At 27.1% G+C, this 27602-nt stretch overlaps 1 protein-coding gene across 10 annotated transcripts in view; it reads left to right on the forward strand.

The window, feature by feature from the left end:
• Window positions 1-27602, forward strand: part of LOC107451983 (uncharacterized) — a 111023-nt gene that overhangs the window by 22654 nt on the left and 60767 nt on the right. For 4 of the 10 annotated variants that reach the window (XM_071181610.1, XM_071181612.1, XM_071181619.1 and 1 more), the window contains 7 exons: window positions 1853-2023; window positions 8749-8916; window positions 12626-12787; window positions 14272-14439; window positions 21374-21544; window positions 23957-24121; window positions 27203-27262. In XM_071181610.1, the coding sequence (XP_071037711.1) occupies window positions 1853-2023; window positions 8749-8916; window positions 12626-12787; window positions 14272-14439; window positions 21374-21544; window positions 23957-24121; window positions 27203-27262 (1065 nt within the window). The remainder of the gene's footprint in view (window positions 1-1852; window positions 2024-8748; window positions 8917-12625; window positions 12788-14271; window positions 14440-21373; window positions 21545-23956; window positions 24122-27202; window positions 27263-27602) is intronic. The other 6 variants (XM_071181611.1, XM_071181615.1, XM_071181613.1 and 3 more) reach the window with 3 other exon arrangements.

Genomic DNA, 27602 nt, shown 5'->3' on the forward strand with positions numbered 1-27602 from the left:
ATTAATTTCTTTATTTAAGAAATAAATTTAAAGATAACACAATCATAATATTAGATTTCATAAACCATGTTGCATTAAATAAAATTAATAAATCGCTGTACTTATACAAAAATTAAACGGATGAGATAATTTGAATATTCGGCACTTATCAAAAGAGTCTTCCTCTCTTATTTAAAATGTCGAAAGAATAGAAAAAAAGGAAGAAAGAACGAAATAAATAAAAGAAAGAAAAAAATTAAAGTTTAATTTATTACTCCTCTACTTGAAAATCGCCAATAAGGTGCTAAACTTTTATTTTCGGAAAACTTATATTTCATGTAAATGTTCTAATTTGTCAACAATTCCCCTCCTTTGCCGCATGAGTGATTTTGAATACTCAACTGCGAGAAAACGATGACCCCTCTTCAACCCCTCACAGGAAGATAGTTTTGGACGAGTTCAATCATAGAAACTGCTTTCAGAAAACTCCCGTAATGAAGGGACACAAATTCTAGGACTCGATCGGAATCAGAGGGTTAATTGGTGCAGACGATAAAATTACAAAGTCTTGCTCAAAAACGTACTTTCTCTAAATAAAAACTTTTTTTTCTCACAAATTCTGATTTTTGACCTCCAAAATTTAGGGGGCAGCCTCACTCTAGGAAATATGGTTCCAATAGTTTGGTCAAGATAGTGGTCCAAATTTAGACCCCCCAATGTTAATTTTATTTTTTGTGTATTTCATCCTATCTCAAACTTTTAAACAAATTTAAAATCTTTTGCTCATTTAATATTTTTTATTTTATAATCAAGAGAAAAAATTTTAGTTGTAAGGTACACAATTTTTTCGTCACTCTAAAGAATGTAGAATAATATCTGTTGCCTGGTATAATACGAAATTCTAGCAAAATTGTTTGAATAGTTCCTAAGAAATCGAATTTTGAAAAAGTCATACTTTTAAAATTTGATTTCTCTGGAAATATTGACTGATTTTGCTCAAATTTCGTATTTTTGCCATTTAAAATTGCATATTTCAAATTGACATAAAAAATTTCATACCTTATAATTCAAAATTTTGCCAATTAATTTTAAATAAAATAATGAAGATGATTAATATTTACTAAAAGTTACTTTTACATGAATTATCTTTGAATAAACAAGTTTTATATTTGTGTGCAAACATTTTTCAATTCACTTAAAAAGTTCTTAAGATATGGCAAAACATGCAAAAAGTAAATCTAGCATTAAGGGGTCCAAACTTTGTAGCGCTCTCCTGACCAAATCGTTGGGACCATATTTCACAGATTGCAGTTACGCCTTATATTTCTGGGGTCAGAAATCTGAATGAGCTGAAAAAAGATATGTTAGTTCAAAGAAAGTACGTTTTTCTAGTCTGATTTTGTAGCTCTAAAATATTGCATGCACTAATTATTTACCTTATTTGAGGTCATCTCCTTGAACCATTACAATCGAGTTCTAGAATGTGAAGATACAATCATTAGATTAAGTTTTTCAGGGACGTTTGTTTATTTATTTATTTTTTAGGCACTGAACATGTTTTTAGGCACTGAATCAGTTTAATAAAAAAAAATTTGTAAACAATTTATACTTTTATGACTGTTTTCTTCAAAATTATTTAAGATCAGTTTTTAAGGAATACCTCGTAATTGAGTATTATTTACGTTAGCCTCTTATTTTGGAGGGAAATGTTAACTGAACTAGTGAAATTAATGAAACCTTGTGACATTTTAGAGGACACTAATAACTTTTAAATGATAATGATTATTTAAAGCCTCTTATTAGATTATGTGTTTGTTTAACTAACTCCGTGATTTTTACGAAAGTGATGTTAAACTAACTCTGTGATTTTTAGGAAAGTGATTCTGATGAACGCCCTGTTTCCTGTGAATATTGTAATAAAACATTTGCTTTAAGCTACTTAGCTTATCACATGAACCATTGTCCAGAACTTATTGAAAAATGTCCATCTTGTGATATGTTTGTTAAGATGAAGGATAAATACAATCACAAAGAGACCTGCATGGTAGTTCATTACTTTTATATCTTAGTTTTTCAATTTTACAAATTTAAAGCAGAATAAGCTTAAGGTACAGTGCACAAAATAAAAAAACGATCCACCCTGAATCATCTTTGATCTAATGATTAAATCTTCACGTTCTAGGACTCAGTCTTAAAAGCTTGAAGAGGTGACCTCAAATAAGCTAATTAAATAGCGCAAACGCTATATTAGGTTACAAAATCAAACACAAAAACATGCTTTTGCCACATCAACATATCTTTTTTCCGACATATTCGAATTTCTGACCCTTTAAAATATAGGATGTAGCCACAATCTGGGAAATATGGTTCCAGAAGTTAGATCAGAAGAGTAGTCCTATGTTGGTCTCCTATATGCTAATTTTACTTTATACTTCATCATTTTTCAAGAACTATTTAAGCTAATTGAAAAAAATTTGTTCACAAGTATAAAATTTGTTTATCCAAATATAATTCCATGCCAATATAACTTGTATTAAGTATTTTTCATTATTTTATTTGATAATAGTCAAAATAAAATTTGGATTGTAAGGTATAAAATTTTAATTCACAAAATACGAAATTTGTGTGAAATCGGTCAAATAATTCCTGAGAAATTGAATTTTCAAAAAGTCTTTTATTTAAATTTGATTTCTCAGGAACTGTTTGACCGACTTTACTCAAATTTTGTATTGTGCCATTTGAAATTGTTTTCTTTAAAATGATGGAAAAAAATTTATGCCTTACATTTTAAACGTTTTTGCGACTGTTATCAAATTAAATAATGAAAAATAATAAATATTATTAAAATTTGTATTTTGCATGGAATTATCTTTGGATCAGGGAATTTTATGGTTTCACATAAATAGTTCTCGAGATATGGTGAAATACACAAAAAGTAAAAGAAACAGTAATAAATCCAAAGTTAAGATTGCTTTCAAACCAACTATTAGCACCATATTTCCCAGATTGAGGCTACTTTCTATATTTTGGGGTTCAAAAATTCGTATCCAACAAAAAAAAAAAAAAAAANAAAAAAAAAAAAAAAAAAAAAAAAAAAAAAAAAGGCATGTTTATTCAGAAAAACAAGTTTTTGTGTTTAATTTAGTAACTTAAAATGTTGCCTGTGTTAATCAATTAGCATATATGAGGTAACCCGTTCGAATCTTAAGATTGAGTCCCAGAGCGTGAAGATCGAATTAGTAGACCAAACGTTTTTCAGGGCGGTCCTTTTTAATTTTGCACACTAAACAAATGCAATTCAATTGTAGCTAGGAGTATGTGAAATTAAAATCATTCATAAAATTTTAAATTTTACTCTGCCATATTTTTGTTTTAGATGTATTTGTCATTGGTTACTTTCAAAGCAATAAGTCACTTGTTTTTTAATTAAAAATCTGTTTTTATCTACTTTTTTTTGGTAGAACTCGTGTAAAAGACGTACATATTTTTACAAATTTTCTAATGTCCTCATATAAAAATAATTATTAAAACTTAGTCCAATTTTTGAAATACCTTTATCCCATAACCATTAACAAACGATTCGTCCAATACAGTCCAACCATTTTTTATAACAATAATTATATAATTAAATTTATATTAAGATCAGGTAAATTTACTCTTTAAATCAGAGTGCATGTTAAACTCAGAGTATCCGAAATTGTTAGAAATAGTATTGTAAAAAATAAACTAGATATTTTTTTAAAATAGTTTACTCTTATTTAATCTCATATGGATAACATTTGACTTTATTTGTTCAGAAACTAGGGCAATAATTGCAGTTATCATTCATAATTTCACTTCTGTTGTCCCACTATAGCTTTGGTGTTTCAATTAGTTGTGTTTCTTGGCAAAATATATGATATCCTTCTAATTGTTTATCTGAATGTAATTTTTGAAATTGAATCTAGGGAGTGATTGTTAAGTCTTTCCAAAGAAATAAAATTTTCACTCACATTTTAATATTTAATTTCTGACTGTGTCAATAAATTATTTTTTAATTAGAATTTGAGAATTTTTTCTTTGGGTCTGAGTTAATCTTGTAGTGTCAAGATTTTATTTCTAGTTTTTTTTCACATAGAAGTTTTCATTTAGCTAAAATTGCTCAGTTATACCCAAGATTTCATTAAATACTTGTAGTAAACAAGTTTGACTGTATTTAAGTATAGGTCGAATGTCATTGTAGTTGTAGGCATTATATTTTCCTTAAATTTTTTATTCCCTAAATTTAATTAATTACTTCTAATCTCTTTCAAATTAAATAAAAGGGTTTATTCATTTTTACAGTGAGTTGATTGTACATATTTTTATTCTCTACCTTTTTTCAATGATGTAAATGCAATGACTAGGTTTGATTTGAAGGCAAGTGTACAACAAATTATTATTCAATGTTACAACAACAGAATATCAAAAATGCATTTTTCATATTTCTTTCCTGAACCACTTTGAGCATTAGTATCGTTGATTTCTTCTCTCAGAATTGCCAGTTGGTTCTTTTTCTTCTTAAATGGGTTCTATTTATGAAGCTGTTCCTTATAAGTACTTTTCCCTAAAGTCCCCAGTTTTTCATTAATGATATCAATTTTTTTTTCAAATTTTACCAGGAAAATTTAGATATGCACTACTCAAAACAATTTAAAGCATATTGAGGTTGTGGGTTGATCTTGCACCAGGAGAACTGTTTGAATAATTTATACATTATTAACAGATGTAGTAGGCTGTATGATATAAAACGGACATTTGTTAGGCAGAAAGAAAATATACTTTATTCAGCATTTAGGTACAAAAGGGAAAAAAACACTATTTGTGCATGTGAGAAAAACAATTAAAAAAGGGTATTCTTTTAAAAGAAACTCATTTTTAGTAGGGAGTATGATTTCCCCAGATGGCCAGCAACCTAGAACACTTTTGAGGTATCGAGTCAAAGAGGTTATTAATGAGGGGCCGGGGTATTCTTTCCCACTCCCCCAGAAAAACTCTTTCCAGGGGGTGATTGGGTGTTGTTGCATGATACGCCCTCGTTCTGATCTTCGGCCTTTCAAAAAATGGTTGCAGATCCTGGAAATCACACTTTGTGAAACTCCGATAGATTTGGCATGTATTTACCCCCCTCTCCCACCAACAACTCTCCAAGTTTCTGAGACATCCCACTCATCGAAATAACGTGCTTACTGAATGTCGATCATTATTTTCCTCTTTATCTTACTTAAAGTTGAAGTTCAAATGAAATTTGCAGGCACTAAAGTGTCGTCTTTGACGTCAAGCTCAAAATTTGCATACTGCATAGTTTGAAAATAAGTGAAAATTGCATTTGTGATTCTCTTTTTCCATTTTATGTACACAAAAACAATTTGCTTTTACCATTATTTTATACAATACTCACTATATCCTGTAATTGTTTTGAGCAGTGTATTTAAAATTAATGCGTATGATGGCAGTGTCTGCCCTAAAGCAAGTTGACAGAATTGAATGGAATTCACCCATACATTTAATTCATTGTTAAAATGGAATTTGACAATTTCCTTCCTTTTTTAGACATACTTGTCTAAAAAGGTTCATAAAGATGACTGTTTACAAACCATTGTGCATGGCAAACCATTTGCTGTTGCTTGTTATCCACCCAATCATAAATTGCAACCTTTAACACGTTGGTTTACAGAGTCGTTAATTAATATTTGTTCTTTATCTAACTTATTGAAGTACAAGATCAATTACATTAAAGCTATTGTGCAAGATTATCAATTCACTTGTTGAAATGTGTTCAGGGTGTCAAATCTAAACTTGTTAAACCTATTCTTCGGTTTTTCCAAGAATCACTTTCCAAATATCAAACATTCTTGTAAAACTTAACTCCCAGTAATCTTTATTCCAGCTAACAAAATTATATTCATGAACCTAAAACAACCCATTAACTTCTAAAATGATGTAGGCATTCATAGAATTACACTTGAATGTTTCCTTTCCTATATTGAACTAACTAAATGTGCTCTTAAAGTTTGCTCAAATTAACACTAAAACTTTGTCAAGTAACGAGAGCCCCCAACCCTTATCTAATGGAAAACACTGTTGTGCTTGCGATTTTTCATCACCTCATTTTTTCACTAACTTGTTTCATGTTTTAATATGGTTTCCAGAAAACCCTTCATATCATCAAAAACATTTATTTGATAATCAGTCATCTCACAGCCGTACCACATTTCTCAAATATTCGGAAATTACTAATTTTTTTAACTGTCATGTTAATTTACTTGCACTTTTTTAACTGCATATTTATCTTGCCAGTTAAAGTGACCTTTCTCAAAATTTAATATCTATGTTTACTGACCTTGCTATTTCATTTTACTGATGAAAGAGTATCTTATGGCATCAAAACTTATATAGGGTTTTATAATTTTACTTTTTTGTGACTTTAAATATTAATTTTACTCAATCATAAAAAAGTTAATTTGTGAGATATTCTGTAAATATCTTTTTCCAGATGTTTTCTACCATTACTAGATTTGCTCCATTTATTATTTGATATGTATTTTTTTTTTTTGGAGGGGGTTTCTAAAAAGTCCCTAACTTTTAACTATTAAGTCCCTTAGTACCTATTATTTTGGTCCAAATTTACTACAAATTTGCAAGGTTTGTTTAATTATAAAGCACAATTTGAAACTTATTTTTGTTGCAAATTCTCGATATATTAATATTGGATATAGTAGGGTCGGCTCTATTGTTAATATTTTTTTAAACATGTATTTTTGATAAAGTGCCAATAATGTAAAAAAACGTCTGTTAACAATAACCTTTTAATTGGCTTTTAATCTCAGGGCTGATTGTGCTCCGGAAAAAATCCGAATTTCAGGATTTCTCGCTAACAGTGATCCGGAAGTTTCCGGAGATCGAACGTCCAGACGTTTAAAAAAATTATTGATCACAGAAGTTTCCGGAAATCAAATTTTCAAAGGTGGAACTTAAAAACACAGTTTATTTTATTTGTTTGTAAGGGAGAGACAGAGAGATACTTTATAAGCTTATATTCATGATTAATATTCATTTTTTATCAGTTAATAGTTGCTATAATCATAAACTCAAGAAAGAAAGACATATTTGTAAATTTTTATTACTTCACCATAGGTATGTGTAAAATTTTAAATATATTTTAGGTAAACTAAGAAATATTGAGAAAAAGGAAGAAAATAACCTTGTAAAAATTTTTTTTCTAATTTTTCAATTTAAACCGTTTTTTTTTTTTTTAACTCAAGAAATTTTCCGGAATTTTGATTTGGACTCACAATCACCCCTGTAATCTGACAAGTTCGGGGAGGGGATATAAACTCCCATTGCCAGTTCCTATCAATATTCAAAATTATACAAATTCACTAAAAAAAAAATTTATATATCCAATTGACACAATTGATATATATTCAGAGAATAGTGACCTGATACCTACAAATACTTTATCAGCTCCTCAAGATTTCAAGCCAAGTCTAGCACCTGTGCAAGATGAGTGACTTAAAATTCAATTGACTCTAGCAGTGCAATAGTGCAATTCCTTTTCTTTAAATGTTCTCCAAATCTGTTTGTCACATGTTGATTTAGTTTAGTATAATTTGTTATGACCTTATTTTACTATGCCACGTGGTCAAATTTATTTCAATGAGTAAATCTTGATAATTGAGTTAATCATCATTAAAATTGCTTAAGTAAATTATCTCCCGTGTGATCATTATTTCCAGACAAATATTTTTATCTTAATTTATTTGTATTTGTTGGTGATGATTTGGGATAGGTCTTAGTTGTAAAATGCATTAGTACTAAATTTGGCAATTATCCCACTATACTTTACCCAAATTGTCACCACAATTTTCTTTGGAAAAGCTACATTACATGAAAATTTTATTCTTGAAGTATTGTCAAAATCTACATACTAGAAATTGAGTATGATATTCTACAATAAACGATTCAATTGGATCAATATGTGACTCTTCTCGCTTCTCAAATTTGATTAAATTTAAAATATTATTCTAGTTAGATCATTTTTCTTTTTCATTGTGAATGTTAAAATGCCTTGCAAATCTGTTGATGTAATATATTGTAAATAACTCTTTATCTCCTTATTATCATTATTGAATGAATAATTAAGTACCGTAAAAAATCACTGCTTTCTTTGTTCAATCACTGTTTTGTTCCTGATTAATTCCCTAAAATTCTAAAAAAATTAATTATTTTTATTGTGCTAAATCTCTATTTCGACTGTTCAATTCATCATTTTTTCAAATACACTAGATTTCACACTCATTTTCATGAAGTGCATTAGAATCTCAGTATTATTAACCTGAGGCATTTAATAAGAACATGACGATTATAAATAGTAATTGACCAAGAACAATTTTTGAAACAACAGGAGTCAAAGAAAGAGATTTTGACGATGTATAAAAGAATGAAATCAAGGAAGAAAGTTGAAATACGTTTGAAGAATTGTGAAAAGTTATTATGTAAAAAGATGTTTTGAATTCCAAAACACTAAATCACTGAATTATTAACTAAAATGGTGTAAAAAAATATTATCTTAATGGCAAGAGAAATAAGGAGTGTGTAGTTTTTCAGAAATTTTATCAATTTTTATCATTTATTAATATATATCCAGGGGGAATCAATGTCAATATATCAAACTGGATTTAGAATAAAATTTTTTATAAAAAAAAAAAAAATCAGATATATTTTTTTTCACGTTTTATTACATTTTAGGCCCTAAGAAATGAATCTGAACTTTGTGAACATTGTGGAAAAACCTTTCCTTCCAATATTCTTGAGAACCACAAATCAAATTGTGATCTTCGCTGTGAAAAATGTGCATTCTGCTATGAATATGTGAAATATAAGGATTTGGAACATCACAAGGAATTGTGTGGACAAGTAATAGTTTTTTTTTTTGTAATGCGTAAATTAAGTTTTCAAACTTATAAAACTAAATAATTTATTATTCTCTAGTTGAGTTCTATCCTCTTGATGTAAAAAAAATTTAATAATCAATGAATTGGTATTAATTGACACCATGTAACTGAAAAATATACATGGGAAATTAGGGTAAGACGGGATAGCTAAAGATTCGAAGGCCTGTTGAAGCTAAACTGTGTGACCTAGAAACTGTCTAATTTAATCAATATCTTTATTGTTTAGTTGTGTGGAATATATCATTCCTCAGAAGTCATAGATGTACTGCTTTTTTTATAAGTGATTTTTTTCTGAAAAAGAAAAATCACCCAGCGTTACTCCACTAGTGCAGTAAGACCTGTTACAAATGTTTACTCTATAAGAAATTAAAGAATTTTAGAATTCCAGTGAAAAAGTTAGACTTTTATATGAAAATTTACGAAAATTGCTCATGTAATTTATTTATGATGTGGTCAAGGTCATACTAAAGAAGATGAGAGACAATTGTCATAGAGCTGCTAGAACTCCCACAAAAATTCTGCTCGAAAATATAGCATTTATTAATTAGTTTTTTAAAAGAAAATTGTAGCGAATTTCCTTCTTTGCAGTGAAAAACTGCGATTATGTATAAGAGATGTTTCAAATTCTACAAAATATGAAAACAAAACTTTTTGGGAAAGGGCCTACAATAAATTTTATTGTAAGGCTCATTAAACATTTTGTTTAGCCTTAGATGCAGTTATATTTCTTCCTTCGCTGAACTGCAGCTTTCGTCTACCCAGTATAAACGCACATTAAGGTGGTAAGACTGGGTATTACCCAGTTTTATTGTGAGATTAGAGATTATTGAATTATAACAAGGGTACTATTAGACTAAATCCTTAAATTTTGGTGGAGTATAAATATTTAGTAAACTTAATATAAGTTCGACTAAAAAAATTTTTATAACTGTAATCAATAAAAAAAACTGGTTTAAAAACAAAACATTTGAGAGCTGATATCAAAAAATAAACTTATCTATGCAGACGCTTTGAAAAAATCAACAAAAACAGGCCAATATGGTAGATTTCTTGAATAATTAAGTGTAATTCAGAGTTTGTCCACAATGTTGACACAATCAAGGTACTTGATCTTACCCCTACCGACCTAATTGAAAAGTTTTGAATAATTGAATTTTTTTTATTCCTTAGTTTATCTAGCAACTTTTCATTATTAGATTAAGTGTGACACAATTTTTTAAATTATTCATCAAAACAAAATTCTCTGTCTTATTTGACATTAAAAATGATGCTATTGATCATGGCCAACATTTGATAGAAAAATTTATGACAGTCAAGCAACAATTTCAATGAATAAGCTATTTAGCCCCAAACTTTTTTTTCAATAACTGTTAACTTAATATTATTTAGGTTTATTAAAACTTGCTCCTAAACAAAACAAACTATGAACGTACTAAATACATTACGTTGCTTTCAAAATCCTAGTTGATTTTACTTGTGGCTTACCTAACCTAATGAATCAATTATAATTGATGATAAACTTGTTATAAATTCCCTGTGAAACTAGTTTTTAATTAAATTAAATGAAACCATTAATTGTAACTTACTTTCAAATAATTTAATAAAAAAATAATCTGAAATTTGTATGTAACTGTGGGTAATGTTTAAATCCTATGACAAAAATTCTTTTTTCATGCATCTTTCTAACAAACCAATTTAAAAACTTTTCCAATGATCTTTAGGATTAGGCGCTAAAGTTATCCCTCTCATTCTAGTACAAAAAGTTCTGGCATTATAAGTGAAATGCATCGCCACACTAAATCTTTTATTATAGATGCTTTAATTTTAATACTAATTTTTCATTGCATAAAATATTCATCAGGAACCCTACCATGAGCTCCATGGAATGAAATTCCATCTGGGAATGACGTCACGTTCCAACGGGAATTATTTTCCCCCACCACGAACACCTTGGAAAGAGTTTCTTGGCAAGAAACAACCGGTTTTCCTTCCAGCCGATGTCTACTGCCCGGAATCCTCATTCTTGGAGGGAATGGTGAATTTTTTAGAACTAGATACGATATTTCGCCGATGAATGTCTTCATTATTTTCTATTTCATAAGGGAAGATTTCAAAATATCTAAAAGATAAACGTGCCCGAGCCATTTTCAAGACGATTATTAAGAGATGTTTTGTTTCGTGTGAACGAAAAGATACTTTGAGAGTTAACTAAGAAATTACAGCAAACTAAATATAATTATGCTCTTATTATATGATAATTGTTACTATTTTTAATCTTATATTACCTGGGATATATAACTTGACCAATTCCTTTTTTTGAAGTTCCAATCATTTCTTTTTTTAATTTTCTTTCAATGAACTTTTAATTCAACAGTATTTAACTTCATTCCGAACGATAGTTTTTTATACTATAATCAGATAGCAGCAAATTTAAAGGAATTTGTTACAGGCATGATGTATTATAAAGTAAACAATTTATTTATAATAAGAAATGCGAAAAAAAAGATAGAATAAAAATGCTTCGAAAAATATTTATGAAATATGCACTATTTCTTTTACTCATTTTAAAATCTTTTATTCTCATTCTTCCATTAAAATATATACTATAAAAGCTGTGCAAGTAGTATTTCAAACGTGAAAAGATTTTACAAATCACGAAAATTTTGTTTACACAAATCTATAAATTAATTTCTTGTGAACATATTTATTTAACTATCAGTAAAAAACAATCACTTTAATAATGTAACAAATAAACCAAAGTAATAAGCAAAGTAGTAACTTTAGTCATTCATATTGTTACAAATTCAATTGAAAACTAATGAACTTTTCTGAAATTAAGTTAATTTCTAAGATACCGATTGGTAAACGTTAATTTTTTGTCTGATAAAATTTTATTTCTTTCTGGCAATTAGTTTTTATTTAAAAACTAGTATAATCAGTAATTTATCTACATGCAGAACTCAGGCACGAAATTTTGAAACTTAATTCATTAAAATATAATCATTATTTTAAGAGTTGTACTTTTTAAAAAATATTTAAAACAAACAGTGAAATGCATTAAAGGATATATCAGATATATTTATTATGAAAAAAAATGATTTTATTCTACGAATTATACATGTTAAATATGACAGTTTTTAATTAGTAATAAATTATATGTATAATAAATTAAAGAATATTTCAAAGTATTCGCAGTTTATGTTCTTTTTAGTCTAATGAAAACAAAAAACATTATAAGAAGAAAACAATAAATCGTTACAAATATTATCTAAATAGCAGAAGCTCGTTTCGTTTTACTCATGCTAATGCTGCCAAACTCAAAAAGAAAATCTAAAGTAAATCGTGTGATTGGTTAAATTTTAGCCACGCCCTGAGAGCGAGGTATCGTGGAATGTCCGATTCCAAGGGAGTGTTCATGGTACGGTATTGAACGTTCATGGAACCAAACTTTCCCGGTTTCACTTTCCAGCCGGGAATCTTCATTCCATTCCCGGTAGCTCATGGTAGGGCCCCTGGCATAAGAATTAAATTACATTATAATTGCTCTCAAGTGACTTTCTTTTTTAATTTTATCAATGTGAAAACTTTATAAATTTAACCTACTTTTTCAAGACTTTTCTGCTTATATGGTGCAATATTATGCATTTCTATTCTTGGTGGTTCACTTTTAGGTAAAACAGTATCTTGTTGCTACTTGTAAAGATTGTGATCGTCGGATTCCCACTGAAATGATGGAGGAACATCAATCTACCTGCGATTTTCAAAAGTGTCCATTGTGCAATAATTCTGTTGAGATAAAGGATATGGACATTCACCTAAACACTTGTGAACAAGTAATGTATAAATTCTTCTTTACATTGAAATAATATTATTCAGTAATAAGTCATTTATTAAACTATAGGTATAGTTAGTAAAGTATTTTCATTGGTTTTCAATATTTTCGTAGGAGATTAATAGACTTTGAAAAACTCCCATTTTGTTATTTTTTTAAAAAAAAACTTACCAATTTTATTTCAGCCAGGGTTCCTTTCCAAAGTGTTTAAAACTTAGATTTCTCGCAGTGATAACAAATATCTCAGTAAATGCGATAATTATATATATAATTATTTTATTTGTCAGATATCTAATTCTGTTGAGTTATACTGTTTTTGCCAAATAAAATTCGGGAAAAAATGTTTTTCTACCTCTGATAATTAAAATTTCATGATTTGTATTGAAGTTGAAAAAAAAAACTTCCACAAACAATCAAGTTTCACCACCTAAGAGTCATGGAGGAAGGAATGAAAGGAATTGTGAAGTTTTTGAGAGGAATTTTTCCATCACCGATTCTGCCATATTAATTTGTTTAGGGAGAAATGCTTTCAAGCTATAATAATACTTCACTTTGATGCGTTTTAATTATTTAATTAAATTTCTTACCTTAATTATAGTGTATGAACTGACTGACGTTAAATTAAATAAAAGCATTGCAAAATTCTTATTCGTATTTTCAACTAGATACAGATATTTATCTCAAGGCTTTTTTACAGTACTGATATCTATGATTAATCAATATTTGATATTTGAAGAACATTATTCGACAAGTATTTTTTTATATGTTTATGAAGCTAAGCATAGAGAAAGGTTTAACCTGCCCATACAAAGCTTCCCTGCCTAGCATTTTAATAGTTTCTATGCCATCCATGTACTTGAGACCACAGGAGAAGGCACCTCTGCATTGAGAATTCTCCACAAATTTATCTGCATAGCGTGCTTTGAAATAGTTGTATTTAAACATTGTCAAAAACAGGGAAGAATGTGTATAACTTCTGAAATACACAATCAATTAACCACTCTACTAAAATTTAAATTGCACTACTTGAAACGAATTATTAGAAACTTATTTAAATAAAATGAAATTTTAACTTATAAAGATGAAAGACAATCTGTGGAACTTCAGCATCTTAATGTTACAGTTTTTTAAAAATTAAGCCAAATTCAATCAAACGTTAAAAAGATTTTTATTTAAATGATTGACTGACTTAAGTAATTATTATTTTATTGTATTTAAATGCTTGTTTCAGTTCCAATTTTTCGGTATAACACCAATAAACGACGTATTTGTTTTAATTTAACTAAAAAATTTGAGTTTACACACTTATTAAATTATAATTAACTAATAATTGCAACCAAGCATTCATAACTTTGAACAATTAATGGAGTTTAAATACCATTACAATTCTAAATTTAGAATTTATCTTTGCTTTAATAAGTTATTTTGAAATTTTTTTTTTCTAATTTTAAGCTATAAAGAATTTTATTTATTTTACTGTTGCAGACAAGAAAATATCCTAAAGCAACGTGTGAACATTGTAGTAGTAAAATTCCTGTTAACAAGTTGGCTGACCATGAATCTAATTGTGATTTTCATTGTAAAACTTGTCCATTGTGCAATGTTGCAGTGAAAGTTAAGGATATGGATAACCATCAAAGCATTTGTGAACAAGTAATGTTTTCTTCTATTCCCTTATGAGATTTTATTTAGTAAAAGTAATTGGTAATAATTTAAACAAAAGCATACATTTAAAATTAAGTGTATTATATATTTAAAAACAATTTAAATACATCTACTTTTTATTCTATCTCTACCATTTCATTTCAAAGTCAAGATCTTCTATTGTTTTAACTCGCTAGGAAGATCACAAATTAGGGATTTTATACCTACTTTGCATTTGTAGTTATAATATTGATACAAACCAGCATTATTATTTTATTAGAGTAAACATCTAATTTTATTACATGACTAATTTCTATGTGATTCTGTTCTGCCAAATGAAGGTTAAAAAAATTTTATCTTTGGTTTCAACTTATAATCCTAGAAACTTGACCATTTACAGGGCTAAGCATGAGTCAATTTTCTCATTTAATGTCACTATCTTAAATAGTAGCTTTTATTCACTGTTTTTAAGACTTAGTCACTTATTTCACTTTTTTTTAAATTTCATATTTACCCCCATTTCAATCAAAAGAAAGATTTCACATTTCCCTAAACCCATGATATTACAATTCTCTTGCTCTAGTAAAAGAGGACTCACTCAAAGAGGTGGGGTATAGAAGAGGATTGAATATGTGAAGAAAGATAGACAATTTCCACTTTCAAATTAATTCCTCTTGAAATGCAAGAGAGCCATTAACTGTATCGAAGAATGAATTTGTTCATCATCTATCTTAACTTTTGTTTTCTTATCTGCTATGGGCTTGCAGAACATGGAAATTTTGTTTATTTCTCCTTGAATTGAATTTTCTTTTTTCTGTAGGGTTGATACGTACCTTAAATGTGTTTATCATAATTTTGCATCATGGAAATTAGGCACTATTAAAAGTTCTTATTTTACACTAAAAGTGCTTAAACGTTCTTTTTCTTCAAAAGAAAGAACTTAATAAAAATATTTACTTTTATATTATATTTTTTATTATTTTTTATTATTTTTTTCCCTTTTCAAAAATGTGATTCTTTTTTAATAAAATGTTATTATGTCATGCGAATTTGAGTAATCTTTTTTTGACACATAATTTCACACTTTTGGATGCTTTTTTATTTTTGATGTCAGTAGTTATTAAGAATTTTTTAGTCCTTTCTATGTGGTATTTCAAATTGTGCTGTTTTATGAAGAATGTTATGACACACGAATTTTAAATTGGAGAATTTCAAATTAATTCATTATAAATTTAATTGGTTTTGTAATCGTTTTATCAGTCAAATGATTGACAAAGTTCCATTTTAAAAAAATATTTAATATGGTTTTTCGAATCTCCAAAATTTATTTAATACAATGTTTATTATGTGACGCGTATTTCAGTAACAACTATTCTTTAATGATTTATTCGAAAATCGTTCTCGGACGTATTTGATTTCATCCTGATTTCAAATACGTTTTTATAACTTTATTTCCAGTGTTTACTTTAGGTACTCATGGGAATTTTTATGATTTTTTCAGCCTTTTCCTCGTGGTTTTTTGAATATGATGTTATTATTACTTGCCTTTTTCATCTGAAAGTTAACTTTTTTTACAGACTAGATTCAAGGCGATTACGTTGTAAATTAAAGTTGTTTTCCGACAGTTTTTGCATTCTTTTAATTTTATATCAATACAAAGTTATATTTCTGATCAATGTGATGTTGTAACGACTCTCAAATTTCAGGTTTCAGTAACGACAATTTGTTAATGATTTATTCAAAAATCATTTTTAACGCATTTGGTTCTATCGTGATTCCAGTTCTTTTCCCCTGAGAGTTCTTTCAACCATTTTTATTTTTTTAAATTATATTTTTTATGCACTGTTATTACATATGCATATTTCGAATTTAACCAACTTAGGACAATGATTACATGTGTTCATTTTCACACATATTTCCAATTTTGATACTTTTAATATGATATTGTTATTTTTTATTTCATTAATCACTTTATGCCACATTCATTTGGCTCCATTTCTATTTAAAAGTACTTTTTTTTTTTTGCAATATTAGTTATTTAAAGTTTTTCCAGTTCTTTACATCTTATTTAGAAACATCGTTTTTTTTACTCCTGAAGAGAAGCACATCTCAATAAATGTGTATTGACTTTACATGATAGCAACAATATTTTTGTTGTATACTTTCACTGCTTCATTGCTATAATACTTTAAGCCATAGTAGCTAAAGTTAAACATGCAACTTTTTTTTTAGTTTGGAAAAATTAGAAAATATTTATTATGTAATTTTTTAAAAAAAAATTTCAATAGCATTAAATTTAAGCAATAAGCAGCTACAGCAATAAATGTTTCTAAACAGATTTTTTTACTTTTAGATGTATATTTTTAAGCTTATTAGGATGTTGTCTGAATATTAACACTGTTTTAAATTAAGTCTCTATTTCTCACTTTTTAAAAAATTTTAGTCACTTTTTTCACCACTTTTTCTACAATAACCTGCACTGCGCTCTGCATTTATTCTAACGTTAAAAAGTTTTCAAAAGATTTTATTAAGAAAGTTGATAAATACTTTCCTTTTCTTTTAATCTTCTGCATGTTACCTATTGCCTTCCAAATCACTATTTTTATTCTGCAAAATATAAAGTGCTATGAAATCAACTAAATAGAATAATGCCTGAAAACTTTCCATTTTATTTTTTAAAAAAATGTAAAAACTGGAAACAATAAAAATGTCAAAAAAAAAAATTCATAACATAAATTTATGTAAGATTTATATCAAAAAGAAAATCCTATCTATAGGCATTAAAACATTTCCTAAATATAAATTATTGACCAATTTAGGAACTTGGAAATTAATTTTCTTCTGGGCATTTTGATAAAATTATTTCCATTATGGCCTAAATATTGAAAAAACTTATCATTCAAAGGCTTTATACATTCTACTGTTGTTAAAATTTAAAAGAAAAGGGTGCTTGAAAGTAATTTCTATAGTCTGGGATTCTGTTCTACAAAATTTTATGACCAAAATCTTCAACAGCATTAGAATTATATGTTTGCATTTTGTGCAAAAATTTATGCATTTTGCATGAAATAGGTTTCATCTAGACCAGGGGTCGGCAACCTTTTGAAATGAAAGAGCCAAAAGTTACAATTTTACAAAATTTCCCGCTTTTAAAGAGCCACTGAAAATTTTTGATTTAATACTATAATATTTTTTTATGTATATATGATTTTTAATTAAAAAAAACGGTTTTGAATACAGAATAATATTTATTCTTTATTTTTAAAATACGCTAATAATTTTTTTAAAATTTAGTTTTTATTTAATTTTTAATTTTTTTAACTTATTTTTTTTTTTGGGGGGGGATAAGAATATTTGGGTCATTAAAATTCGATGAAAATTGCAAATTTTCTTACTAATTCTTGTCAAATTTTCAACAGAAAACGCGATTTTTTTTTATTAAATGTGCAACGAAACACAATCTTATCAGACAGATTTTATAATAATTCTTTTTAATTTTTCATAGCAATTCCGTAATAATATTCATTTATATTATATCAGAATTTTTTCACAATTTTCCTTTTTTAAGAAATATGTACCGTCTATTCTTGTTATTGTTAAAAACAATTTTTAAGCACTTAATTATTAAACATTTAAATAAATTTTGCATTTTTTTTTCAAGGCAAACGTTAAATCGACTTATGATGAAGTGCTAGAAACGATGGTCACGTACTTTTTCTATTTATTGTAATTTCTATTTCTATTTATTTTCTATTTATTGTAAACATTTATAGAGCCTCGAGCTTTCCAACTCAAATAATTTAACATTTTTTTAAAAAATTAATTTAATAAAAGTCACTGAAAGTAACGATCTTCTATTATTTTAAATATCTTTTATACGCAAAATTACAACATTAATGTATTTGATTGCTAAATTTAATAATATGCAGGTAATTCGGAGTGACCGCTCTTAATATGCATTTAAAGAAATTTTGTTTCAAGTGAACGCGAAAACGAACGGATAGAGGTCACACGTTAGAATTTTAACAATCGAAAACAAACAAATCACTGTTGAGGAAGGCGAGTGTAAAAAGGCGATTAACGATTTTTTACCAAATTAAATAACTTTATAAATTAAAAACTTCAACATTCACCTGGCAATTAAACAGGCCTGTTATTATTACTATTATTATAAAGATTATATCAATATATTGCATTAGATATTTTTTAAATTTATATGCTTGTTTTTTCCCTTTTAAATTTTAATTTACTACATCCGCTGAAGTAGATTTTTATCTTTATTTTTGACAAGGTTTATAAAAATTTATATTAAGGGTGGTCTTTTCATAACATCATGTTTTACATGATAATAACATGTGATACACATCAAAGGCTTTAAAAAATGTAGATGAAAATTAAATTAGTATTTATTCATTAAACTGAAACATTAAACTGAAAAATTATCAGACATCAATTATGACTCGTGCATTTTTTTTAAACTCTTAATCTAAGTAGGATTCTTTCTGATGCATTTCAAATATTATATGCGTATTTATTTAATTTTAGTAATTTGATTTGCGAATAATTATTTTTAATGCTTATTTATTACTAAAATTTTATTTTTCATTTTCATTTAATAATTTTATTTATTTTTATTATTCATTTTATAATTTACATTGTTATTAATATAAGAGCTGTGACTAAAATCTTGAATGGGGATACAGAAATAGTTCTTTTTTTTCTGGGGGGGGGATGAACTAGTTTTGGAAGCACAGATAAATTTTTTCACGCATTCTTGCCTTAAATTTGTAAAATGCTAAATTTTTTATACGAATATTTCTTTATATAAAAATAATACTATATAAATAATAAATTAAACTTTTAAAAAAATTTAACTATGTATTCAAACATTGCAGCGTGATAAATCATAAATAAATATTTTTAAAATTTGATGATTTGTAAATAATGCTTTACCGAAGAATGTTCAAGTCTTTTTTTAAAATATTAAAAAAAAATACCCTTAAATCGCAAAAAAATTTTTTTTTCTAGTTAAGGTAGTTAAAGTACAATTTTGTTAATTATTTATTTTGTTAATTATCGTGCCTTTTAATACAAAACTGTGAATTGAGTTTTTACATAATTACAAAAATATTAAGTTTCTTTTTACTAATAATTAACTTAAACAAATGGAAAATTGTTAACTTAAATCTAAAATATAAATAAAAAACATTAAATACATACGAAATACATCAACATAGTAACAAAAAAGATAGAAAAAAAATTATTTAAAAAAAAACTGCAGCTTTTCTATTTTTAAACACATTACATTTTTAATAAAATAAGCATTAGTATAGTTTTGTTCATAAAGGATTGCAGTTTGAACTTATTATAAAAACAACTGCTACGAACAAATATAGAATTTGATTTTTGAAATTTAAATTAAATAAGATCTGTGAAAAATAATCTCAACTGAAAAAATTAAATTTAAAAATAAATTACTATTTTAAACACAAAATTAAAAAGCTTAGTAAATAACTATTTAAAAAAAGGAAAAAGAATTCCTATATTTAGAATTCAAATGTGATTTATCTGTTTCCATCTCAAGCTCCTACTAATGAATATAAATAACGTAAAAAAATTTTAATTGCTCTTTTTTCTTTCTTTTAATCATTTTACAGTGGAAAAGAGATTAAAATTTTTTTATCTACTTCATAAAAATCAATTTTTACCCATATATATTTTTTAAAAAAATTTTTTTTTTCTTTTTTGAAAAAAGTCTTATACCTAAATTTTGAAGCAATAATTGAGGAATTAATTTAATAAGAAAATAACAACATATTTAATGAAATTTAATTTTACCTTAATATTTAAACAATAAGACTGCAAATAGTAAATATTCATAAAAAATTTATACTTACATTCAATAATAATATTAATTTATAAGATATGCTTTGAGTAACTAAGTACTTGTAAACTGGTACTGGACAGTTAAAGACAGGTCAGTGAAGTAACTGGGGAGGTGAGTGAAAAGAAACTGGACAGTCATATAGAGAAAACCACAGCTGTATGTGCATTGAGCCCTTTCCTTCCCTTTCTTAACGACATGGACAAAGATATTGTCTTTATTCTTAGAAAGAGCAAGAGAAAACGTGAGAAAAAGGCATTTCTAGATAAATACTTTTAAAGCACCCTGGATTTTTCAAGTTGACAGAAATTTCCGGGGTTTTGTCTGCTGTTTCACAAGATCAGAGTCGCAGGCATCATCCTTTTTTTGTGCCTTTTCATGGTGTCGGTAACGGCATGCTCAAACAGACAACAGACTTGCCACTTTTCCGGGTGAATACTCGGAATCGAGTCGGAATGAGACACCCCTCTAACCGGGCTTAACGACAGGCCTGAGGGTAGCGGTTTGTAATTAACGATTATAAGAATAGAAAGCTCTTGAGAAATTAGGTACTTAAAAATATTTTTTCTTATTTTTAAGGGCTTTGGTAACAATTTATTAATTTTTTCGTATGGAACTGGAGAGCCGCAACTTTACATCAAAAGAGCCACCTGTGGCTCGCGAGCCACAGGTTGCCGACCACTGATCTAGACCTATAAAAATAATAGAAAAATTTAAATAATTTGTTAACTCTTAACTTATAATTTACAAACATATTTAAAATTGAGGTTGGCTTTATCTTTTGTGTTAGACTTTGATTGTGTTAAAAACAAAAATGAATTATGAAATGAAAAAAATTCTTATCTTATGTTTAAATTTTTATAGAATTAATTTAAATATGTAGCTGGGAAAACTGTCTATATCTCCCTATTTTTTCAGAGGCAAATCCCTTTGTTGAACTTTGTTTGGGCATCTATAAAATTATGATTTTTATTTTTTTCTCCTTTATTAATAATTTTTTATTTTTTTGACAATTGCAATACCAATTGATTCATTATTATTTTCCATATTTATTCTTAGAAGCAAAAATGTCAATCTAAAGTGGAATGTGAGCATTGTGGAATTAAATTTCCTTTCAAACATATTGAAGAACATGAACTAAGTTGTGGATTTCGCCTTGAGAAATGTTCTTTGTGTTATGATTTTATTGAGCTGATAGAAATGGATGGTCATAGAAGAACGTGTGAAAAGGTATAAAAAAACTTACTTTACTTAAGATACTTAATTTTTTGACTCACTATTATACAATGGAAAATGTAATATTACGCTGAAATACACTATTTTCCTTAGTTTAACTAATTTAATACTCTCTAGTGCTAATTCTCATTATATTAAATAGCTATAGCTTATAATTCTAAATTATTATAATAAATATCTCCTGTCTGTAATGAAAACCTAAAATTTGAAAGAGGGATGGGATAACTGAAATTTATATTTTTCAAGAAATCAATAGATATCCTTAAGTATGTACTTCAAACCTCTGTGTTTTACTATTTGTTGTTTGTATGAACAAGCAATGTTTACATAAATTTTTATTATATTCACAATTTAGTACAAATATAATTCTAATACAGTAATTCCCAAAGTATTGCCTTTTATGGAGCTTTCTTATTTCTAGGTTGCTCAAGGTGTTCAACAGATCATTTCCTTTAAAAAATAATGAAAAATTAAAGTTAATTATTTTTAATATGTACCTTGTGGTACTCTTCTAAAGAATTTATAATTCTAGATTATAACTAGCCACCCTTAGTGAAAACTACTTATAAAAAGTAATAATGATTTACATTAAATTAATTGTATTTTATTAAATGTCTGAAGTAATAGTTCAATAGGAAATAATTTAATTATGTTATATGTTATTAACAATAGCTTAATTCTTAAATATTTTTTTTAATGTTTCTAAAAGTAAACACTATATGGGTAATTCTCAAAATACTTAAAATTTTCAAGAATTATAAGAATGCTGCTCAAAAAATGCCAAGAGATGATGCTTAGCCATTATGCCATGAAGCTCATTCCTTGATAATAACTAAGTATTTATGTTTCAAAAATCTATCGTTGAGTCGAGAAGTTGCTCTGGCCACTGGCCTTGGATTCTAACATATAAAAATTGAGAAAAAGATATTATTTTAAAAATAAGCGTTACATGAGAACATTTACAAATTCTTGAGAATAAACTTTTATTTATGTTTGGCAGTATTAATAAATATTTGTTCTCATTTATCTAACTTGTTTATCAGACTATTATTTTTCATACTAATTATAAAATTAAAAATAAATTATGTATAAAGGTTGATTAAGTAAAACTTTTATTAATTTTATATAAAGTACTTTATAAGAAATTTGCATAATGAAATACTTCTTGAATTTCGCTGAAAAAAATCGTTATCTTTACCACCGGCCTCGCACAACGAAACTTCAATCAATTAATCCAATTTCAACGTGTGAATCATTGCAATGTGATAACTGATACACCTGGAGCATTAGTTATCTTTGTGAACAGTTGGAAGGTGATAATCATATTTAAGACAAAAATCATTTAATAGTTATTTTTGATTTTTATTTATATTTTGTGCAGATGTTTCCATTTAATGTTTGAGTTAAAAGATACAGTCGGACTTCTATTTAACGAACTTCCATTTTGCGAATTTCTCAATTTTAAATTTTTTTTTTCGAGGAACCAAGAACATTTTGGAAATGTTTTCTTAAAATAACTTCCAAATAGTGAAGTGAATTTTCTATTTAAGGAACTTTTCTTTGAGATCCACTTTCTCTATTTCCCAAAATATTTCAGAACATTTTAACTCATTTTATGAGGGAAATGACCTTGAATTGATTTCCAAAGCTACTTACCCCTTTTAAGAGAAAGCAGTAAAATCCCTTTCCCTTTTTGCTTGCATTTCGAACGAAAAACTGAGGCAAAATTAACGGATTTTATCAGTAGCAATTAAACTTAAGAACGCATTTATTTTTGAAATTACTTTTATAATAAATGCAGCTATAATTTTACACATAAATTTAGCTTTTTTTTTTAGATGAAAATGTATGTAGCATGATAGTGTACTGCTAAATTTTGCTCTATTCTTGCTTTCCAGATTTCTTTTATGGTTAAGATTTATAAAATAAATAGTAAATACTAGTTTACAAGATAAAGGTGTATTAATTGCTATCTTTATCCATATTACGAACTTATTATCGGAATTTAGAGACTTCGTTAAATAGAGGTCCGACTGTATTTAATAATACATTTTACTGAAGAATATAGCGTGAGATTTGTTTAAAATATTTTGAAAACAAACATAATGAGCAAAAATTTTTTCTAAAGTTAATTAACAAAAAGTCTTAGATACAAATGAAGTATTTTTCCTCTATTCTTATGTTATTTTAATAAAAAATACAATAAGTGACTGTCAAATTATATTCAGAAGCACACTAAAATGTCAGAGGAACTATTTGCAAGTTCAACTCAGATATATGTGATTCTTCAAAAACTTGACTTTTTTAAATTATTCATTCTTAAAATCCATAAAGGCTCTAAAAAAATTTTCACTTAATCTTTATGCAATACTTGAGAGAAAAATATAGTGGAACTCTTTGTTGCAGATAAACTTACCACAGATGCCAACTACTTGTCCTTACTGTGAACTAGAATTTCCTTCAAACGAAATTGAATATCACATTGTAAGCTGTGGAGCTAGCTTGAAAAAATGCTTTACGTGTGAACGCATGTTTAAATTAAGGAATTTTAACGAACATGAATGTCTAAAAGTAATTATTGTTTTATATTTATTGACAATACAATACAATTTATTTTATTGTAAATACAATTTTAATTTTCCCACAAGGTTTTAAGATTGTAAAAAAAGGAAGAATAAAATATTTTACCTCTTTATATAAATCCATATTGTATTAAAATTTATAAAAATAAGTGAATTGAGAATGCAGAATTTTATTTCATTAAAGCCAATATGTTTCTTGTGAATAAAATCGATTCAAATTTATTTTAATCCTGTATTCTTAGTGCTAAACTAAGAATAAGTCTGCATTAATAAGGCACTAATTCATAAAAGCTAAGTTTTTGCAATGAAAATAATTTGATTTAGATTTATTCTACTTTGTATTTTGTTATCATTCTTAATCTTTCAAACTTCCCATTTTCTTAAAATTTAATAACTTCAAAATGGAAGCCACTTTACACTCTGTTACAAGTTAGGAAAAAAATTATTATCCCTATGGAGAGAGGTTGTTTGCATATAAGTGCTCGCCAAATGAATGATCTCCCATCTATATCGTCAACTCTTGAAATGACGCTGCACAGCCTTTTTGCTTACTTTCATATTAATAATTAATAACAGTCATTAACTACAATAATCAGTTAACAATTAATAAAAATTATGTCTAAAATCCTAGCAAATAAGTCTTTTTTCGCATTTTAAGAAAATGGTGAAAGAATAATAAATATTGTTTCCTGCCGACGATTTTCTTCCACAGTAAAACAAAAGTGAAAACTCTTTATCTTGCATTTGATTTGTTAAAAGCATGTCAGCAGAAGACTCAGCATTTTTAGTGGTCCAATCAAATCCAATGGTCTTTCGATGTCATATGACTGTTTCTTTTTCAAGAACGAATGTTCTTATTTATCTAAATATATCGCCAGATGTAGAATTCCAGTAAGACTATGAAACTATAACCTTTTTTAATAATTGTATGTATCATTAAAGATAGCAAGAATTAAATTTCTGCCTGATGTGTTTAACTTTTAAAAGCTGTTATACTGCTTTGAAAGTATATTTGTATAATTTGAAAACAAAATAAAACAGAACTACAATGTCCCATATTCGGAATCGGCAAGCTCGTAAAATAAATTTTTCCGTATAATAGGTCTTTAAGGTAAACAAGCGTCAAAACATCCTTATTCAATACAAATGGATGATAATTAACCTCTATTTCAATCAATCCATCTGGTTTTCGTGGTTGCGCTATTTTTTCAGATTCTTCCAGATTTCCACTTGGTTTTTAAAATTTCGTTATTTTAATCTGCCATCATCTTAAATATGATTATCAAATTCTAAGTCATGAATTTCAGTTAGTAATTGTTTCTAGATTCATTGGATTAACAATGTTTTAGTGAATCTGCTTAGTTTTGTCAATCATTTTTTCATTAGTTTTTGAAACTGATTTTCACTTGGTTTTTAAAACTATATATTGTTTTGCAAACCTAGAATAGCACATTTAGCACTCAATTATTGATAATTCAGCCGCACTCCCTGGTAGATTTACGATCACATTTTTGTCAGTTATTGCTTTGGATTTTCATAGTTTAATGTATTTTTTATCAGGAATGGTTATACAGGAAATTTCGAATGGGATTTCCGCATAGTTTTTAAAGTTTTTATTTAATTTTTTGCATTTCTATCAGTTATTGCTATAGATTTTCACAGTTAGAATAGTTTTTTTTTCTTATCTTACGCGAAAAATTTTGAATCACGCATTTGAGGACTTACTTTTTCAGGCACTTGATTTGTGACAATTTTATTGCTCATGTGGTTTTGTTGATCGCATTTTCAATAGTTTGGGATTTCCACATAGTTTTTAAAATTTTAATTTCATTTTTTATATATTATTACAATCCTCGAATTCCTAATTGCAATTTCGAATAATCACTTTATGGCCTGCTTTTTGCGAGACTCAAGTGAAACAATCCGCAATTTTTTTTCGTGCTTTTGTGAAATGCCAGATTTTGTTTTTGTTTTATCCAAAAAAAAATTTTCTGAAAAGGATAAAGAGTTGTTTATTTTGATTGTAAAAAAGTGTCTAGAAAAAAGACCCTTCCTATATACAGTCGTCCAGATATGGGACTTGATACTGTATATGCAGTTGCGGATGATTACTTAAATTCTATAATGCAATGATCTTTTCTTAACTTACAACGGAGTATAGTTACATTTGTTGAACAGTAAATAAATTTAGTCAGAAACCAGATAAAGTAAAAGAAAAGTTTATAAGATAAAAACATTTATTGTTTAAAAACTTATAAGGAAACACAAACTTACATTAAACATTTTTTCTAGGTTACTATAGTGATTATTTCAGCATAAAATAAGGAATTTCACGTTAGGGACATTCAGCATAACTAACATATCTTTGTCCTCAACATTCAAAAATATGCAAGATTTTTCTCTTTTTTTTTTCAAAAAAAAACAAAGAAAAGGAATGAAAATAGGTTGAATAAGCAAAACACAAACACTTAATGTATTTCAATTTCATGCAATATTCTTCAATTCTAATGTATTTAAATTTTTTTGTCATTTTATTTCAATTCCATGCTAATATTAGAACATTTAAAGAAATTTTCTGTTTTTTTCCCCCACATGAACGAAGCACAATTAAATGCATGCAACATAAGTTTTGAGGTAAATATATATATTTAAGGTTCTGTTACCAGCTCTTAGATTTCCATCTTCACTTTTTTGAACTTAGCTATAATCGTTATCTAAGAGCTAACTTTACAAATTACGCTATTATGTATCAACACTTCAAAAAAAAAGCCATGTTAGGAATTTTCTTTTGCTTCAAAGATAGTTCAAATCAGAAAAAAATGCAAAAAAAATTATGATTGCAGTTTTTCAACTCTCTTAAAGAAAAGGATGATTGCATTTTGAGAGTAGCTATTTAAATTAAAATGTGACACATTATTCATTTTTTTTCTGTTTTAAAATTTATGTTTTAAAGAGTCAGGAACAATGTAATTACATGAACCTTTAGGTAGGTAATGGTAGGTTAACCTTTCTTCATAATAACACTTAAATTTTTTGTTTGCTTTATTAAGTCATTATATTTCTTTTTTAGAATAATTATGAGATCCAAGGCGAAGATTTAACTAAGAATGATCATATTGAGCAAGCCATAGTAAGAGGTTTTCCCATTTTTGAATAGTATTTTTTTTTAAAAAGAAAAAACAATTGTTTGTTTTACATTTAAATTGTCTTTCTTTAATGTGTATTAGTTTTCTTCTCTTATGGTAATTGAAAGCAATATTATTCCTTTACTATTGACAGAAATCTATAAGTAGTACTCATTATGTTAGTTCTACGGAATCAGTTTTATATTTCCTTATATTGGATTGAAAAATTTATGCACTTCAATTATTAACAGGTTTGATTATTAGTTCTTTTATAAATGTTGCCGAAAGGAACTTACACATTGTTATTAAAAAAATCATACAGTGTAATGAAGTTAGATATGTGAT

The sequence above is a fragment of the Parasteatoda tepidariorum genome, chromosome 6, assembly GCF_043381705.1.
Source record: "Parasteatoda tepidariorum isolate YZ-2023 chromosome 6, CAS_Ptep_4.0, whole genome shotgun sequence".
NCBI lineage: Eukaryota > Metazoa > Arthropoda > Arachnida > Araneae > Theridiidae > Parasteatoda > Parasteatoda tepidariorum.